The 3,847-nt window shown below is 36.8% G+C and overlaps 1 protein-coding gene across 1 annotated transcript; it reads left to right on the plus strand.

Annotated features, from left to right (window-relative positions):
* The first annotated feature begins 2,308 nt into the window (after window positions 1-2,308).
* On the plus strand, window positions 2,309-3,250 carry LOC123252682 (putative olfactory receptor 5AK3). The gene has a single exon (XM_044681948.1). It carries the CDS (start codon window positions 2,309-2,311, stop codon window positions 3,248-3,250), a length of 942 nt encoding a protein of 313 aa, XP_044537883.1.
* The last annotated feature ends 597 nt before the right edge of the window (window positions 3,251-3,847 follow it).

A 3,847-nucleotide genomic window follows, 5' to 3' on the forward strand; every position in this document is an offset into this window, starting at 1 on the left:
AAACAATATTATTATCATTATGATTATTATCATGGGATAATAACTCTAGAATAATGGTGGCAGATTTATGGCACACCTGCCAGAGGGGGCACTCAGAGTCCTCTCTGTGGACACACCCACCATTGCCTCAGCACAGAGTTCACCAGGGTCTGTTACTAGAAAGCCAAAGGGATGCATAGTTGAGCTGCTCCCCTTCCCCTCTCCACACACACCTAAGAACATCACCCACCCCTCTAAAAGGTTCACCATCACTGCTTTAGAGCTAGAAGGAACATTAGAGTGCAGCCCATCCAACAAACTCATTTTATAGATGAGGACATAAAATCAAGGAGATTTTCTTGTCTAAGATAAAAAAGCAGTGATTATCAATAAAGAGATTTAAACCCATGTCTTCAGACTCCTGGCCTATCACTCTTTTTAAATATACAATTCTATAAAGACACATAAACACTATTCAATCTGTATGAACACTATAACATTTAGTAGAGGCAGCCAGAAAGTATATTGGATAGAGTTCTAGGCCCAAAGTCAGGAAGACTAGAGTTCAAATTTAGCTTCAGACACTAGTTTCCCATTCAATTCTATTATGTCACTATTAAGGTTGACATATTTCTACATTTTTCTTTTCTAGAACATGGCCATGGATTTAGAGTTGGGAGGGACATCCTCAATCTTTCATTGCAATTCCCTTATTTCATAAAGGAGAAAAATCAAGGGCCAAGGAGAGATGCTCCATATTTACTTAAGGTATCACAGGCAATGAGTTGCAGAGCTGACATTCAAATCCAGGTCTTCTGAATTCAAAACCCATTACTCTTAAAATTATAAGAAGTTGTATTTATGTGTGGGAAAATCATGTCATACTCTGTTTGGCTCCTGAGTTATACTCCATAAACCTGAAGTTCCTTTAATACTGAAGTGTGAAACACTTGTAGCCCACATCTCCTGGCATATCCAAGTGCAGCTCAAACCAGATTAAAAGGTAATTAAGAAGAATTTAACAAAATAAAAATATAATTGGATATAGATAATGTTAATATGTGGTTTTTTAAGTCAATTTGTAGCCCATAGGGAACCTTATGTAGTATTCAGTCTCCCATTTTCTATTAGAGTTTGACACCATTGCTTTAAGGGAAAGCAAATGATATCACAGGGCAGACAGTTTAAAATGTCGCAAAACCTAATTTGTAAAAAGCAATGCTTAACTTGTCCCTTTATTCAGTAAATATATAGGAACTAAACGTTTGGTGGATAAAGGATCTTAGACCTTAGTGATTATCAAGACCAACTCTCTCACTTACTGATGAGGAAACTGAAGCATAAAAAATATTAACTGAATTACTTAAGGACATAGCTAGTAAGAGTTATAAGGAGGATTTAAACCCATCTCTTCTGAATTCTATAGCCATTGCCCAAGGCATTACAGTCCATTGTTTCTCAATGGAGTAGTTTAGAAGTAGGTAAACTAGGAAGGTCAGAATTTATTAAAATTTAAAAATGTGTAGTCATATATTTTTATGCCATCCTACCTACCACAATACCCTAAAAAAAACTGAGCTATGAAGAGAAGAAATATGAAAATTTAAAAGTCAAATGGGGTCTTACTCATTGGAAGTTTCTTAAATGAGAAGTTAGAAGGAAATGACTCAAAAAAGCTTTCGATGTAAAGTTTCCCTGAAATCCTAAACAATAGTAGAGCAGAAATCAGCTCCCAAATTGGCCCAACTCCAACTAATGCTGTTCCACTTAAATTCTTCTACTCAGCTCAGAACTAGAATTGGTTTTAGATTGAACAGTGAATGCAATGAGTTAAATGGTAGAGAGAAGATATCTTAGAATATACATACAGGTGTTTACATTACTGTAAGTTCAGGTGTTAACTGTGTATCCCATTTTCTGATAGTTATGTATTTGTATGTTCAATTAATTACTTTAATAAGAAGGTAAATAACACAAAAATAATTAAAATAGCATAGAAAAGATTGTGATCCAATGGTTATCAATTAATCATACCTATATGAACCTGTCCATTCAGTCCATAGGAGCATAGCTCAAGGACCCTTGCCCATGAGATAGCAGTTTATCCAAATCATAGACATCATAATGTGGAAAAAATAAAACATACTGTGTATACAGCCATACAGATGGCTATTTGGGAGTGTGAAATAAAACTTAAGAAGGTGAACCATGAAAAAAAATTATTTTAGAAACTCAATATTCAGTCATCCCTAGGTCTTGAAAAACTCATTTCTCTTTTTGGTGCTTTTCTCTGTTCTTCTCCTCCAAAGATGATATATCTGCTGTGGTTATGACTCAGGCAAACAGCACAATGGTGACTGAATTTATCCTGCTGGGATTTACTATCAGACAAGACCTGCAGTATGTCCTGTTCCTTCTGTTTTTCTTTGTCTACGTCACATCTCTAGTGGGCAATGTTGGTATGATTCTGCTCATCAAGTTTGACTCCCATCTTCACACTCCCATGTACTTTTTCCTCCAAAACTTGGCTTTTGTTGACCTCTGTTACACCTCTGCTATCACTCCAAAGATGTTGCAAAACTTCCTGGTGTCCCACAAGTCAATCTCATTCTCAGGATGTCTGATCCAATTATTAGTTTATGCTACATTTGCTACTGCCGATTGTTACCTTCTCGCTGCCATGGCCCTAGACCGTTATGTGGCCATTTGTAACCCCCTGCACTACTCAATGGTCATGTCTCAGAGGGCCTGCATCCAGCTGGTTGTTGGGTCTTATATTATGGGAACCCTGAATGCTTCCATCCATACAGGTTTTACTTTTTCTCTCTTCTTCTGTAATTCCAATACTATCAATCATTTTTTCTGCGATGTGCCCCCACTCTTGGCCCTTTCTTGTTCTAGAATTAATATTAATGTCATGTTATTAATTGGCTGTGTGGGCTTCAATCTGATGATCACATTGCTAGTTGTGTTCTTCTCTTATGTTTACATACTGTCCGCCATCTTGAGGATGCGTTCTGCTACAGGGAAACGCAAGGCCTTCTCCACTTGTGCCTCCCATCTGACAGCTGTCACAATTTTCTATGGGACACTAGTTTATATGTATTTACAGCCTTCTTCCAGTGAGTCTCAGGAGAATGATAAAATAGCCTCTCTGTTTTATGGCATCATCATCCCCATGCTAAATCCTCTGATCTACAGCCTGAGGAACAAGGAGGTCAAAGAGGCCCTGAAAATGATGGGCAAGTCTTGCTTAATATGCAAGTTCTGAATTTCTGAATTTGCTTTACACAACCATCCTGGGAAAGAGCATCCTTTCTCATTATTTCCCCAAATGGAGAGCATCTCAGCTAAAGGAGAAATGATAAAGCAATGGCAAAATCTGAATAGGCATGGAAGACTGCTTAGAATAACCTTTCTGGCTAGAGTAATCCTTCCTGAAATCTCTAAAGGAGCTTAAAGGATAGCCTATGTCCCAGAAGTGATAATCATCATGATGATAAAGATGGCGGTGATGATGACAGTGATGATTACAGTAAAAATAGCTTACATTTATCTTGCAATAAGACCTTTTTGAATAAGTAATCTTATTAGGCTTTCATCTGTAACTCTATGAGATAGGTTCTATCTTCTTTTTACATGAAGAAACTGTAACTCAGCAAACTATTGTCATGTGATTTTAAAATTAAAAGAGATTCTAAATTTTTTAAAAATTAAAAGCAATCTAAGAAATTATCTAGTTCTAGTCCTCTCTGTTGTTACAAATGAAGAAACTGACACCTAGAGACATTAAGTGACTTGCCTAAGGTCACACAAGTAAGGGTCAAAAACAAGATTTGAATGTAGACCTTTTGATTCTATTACCAAT

This window comes from Gracilinanus agilis, chromosome 6 (genome assembly GCF_016433145.1).
Source record: "Gracilinanus agilis isolate LMUSP501 chromosome 6, AgileGrace, whole genome shotgun sequence".
In the NCBI taxonomy this organism is placed as follows: Eukaryota; Metazoa; Chordata; class Mammalia; order Didelphimorphia; family Didelphidae; genus Gracilinanus; species Gracilinanus agilis.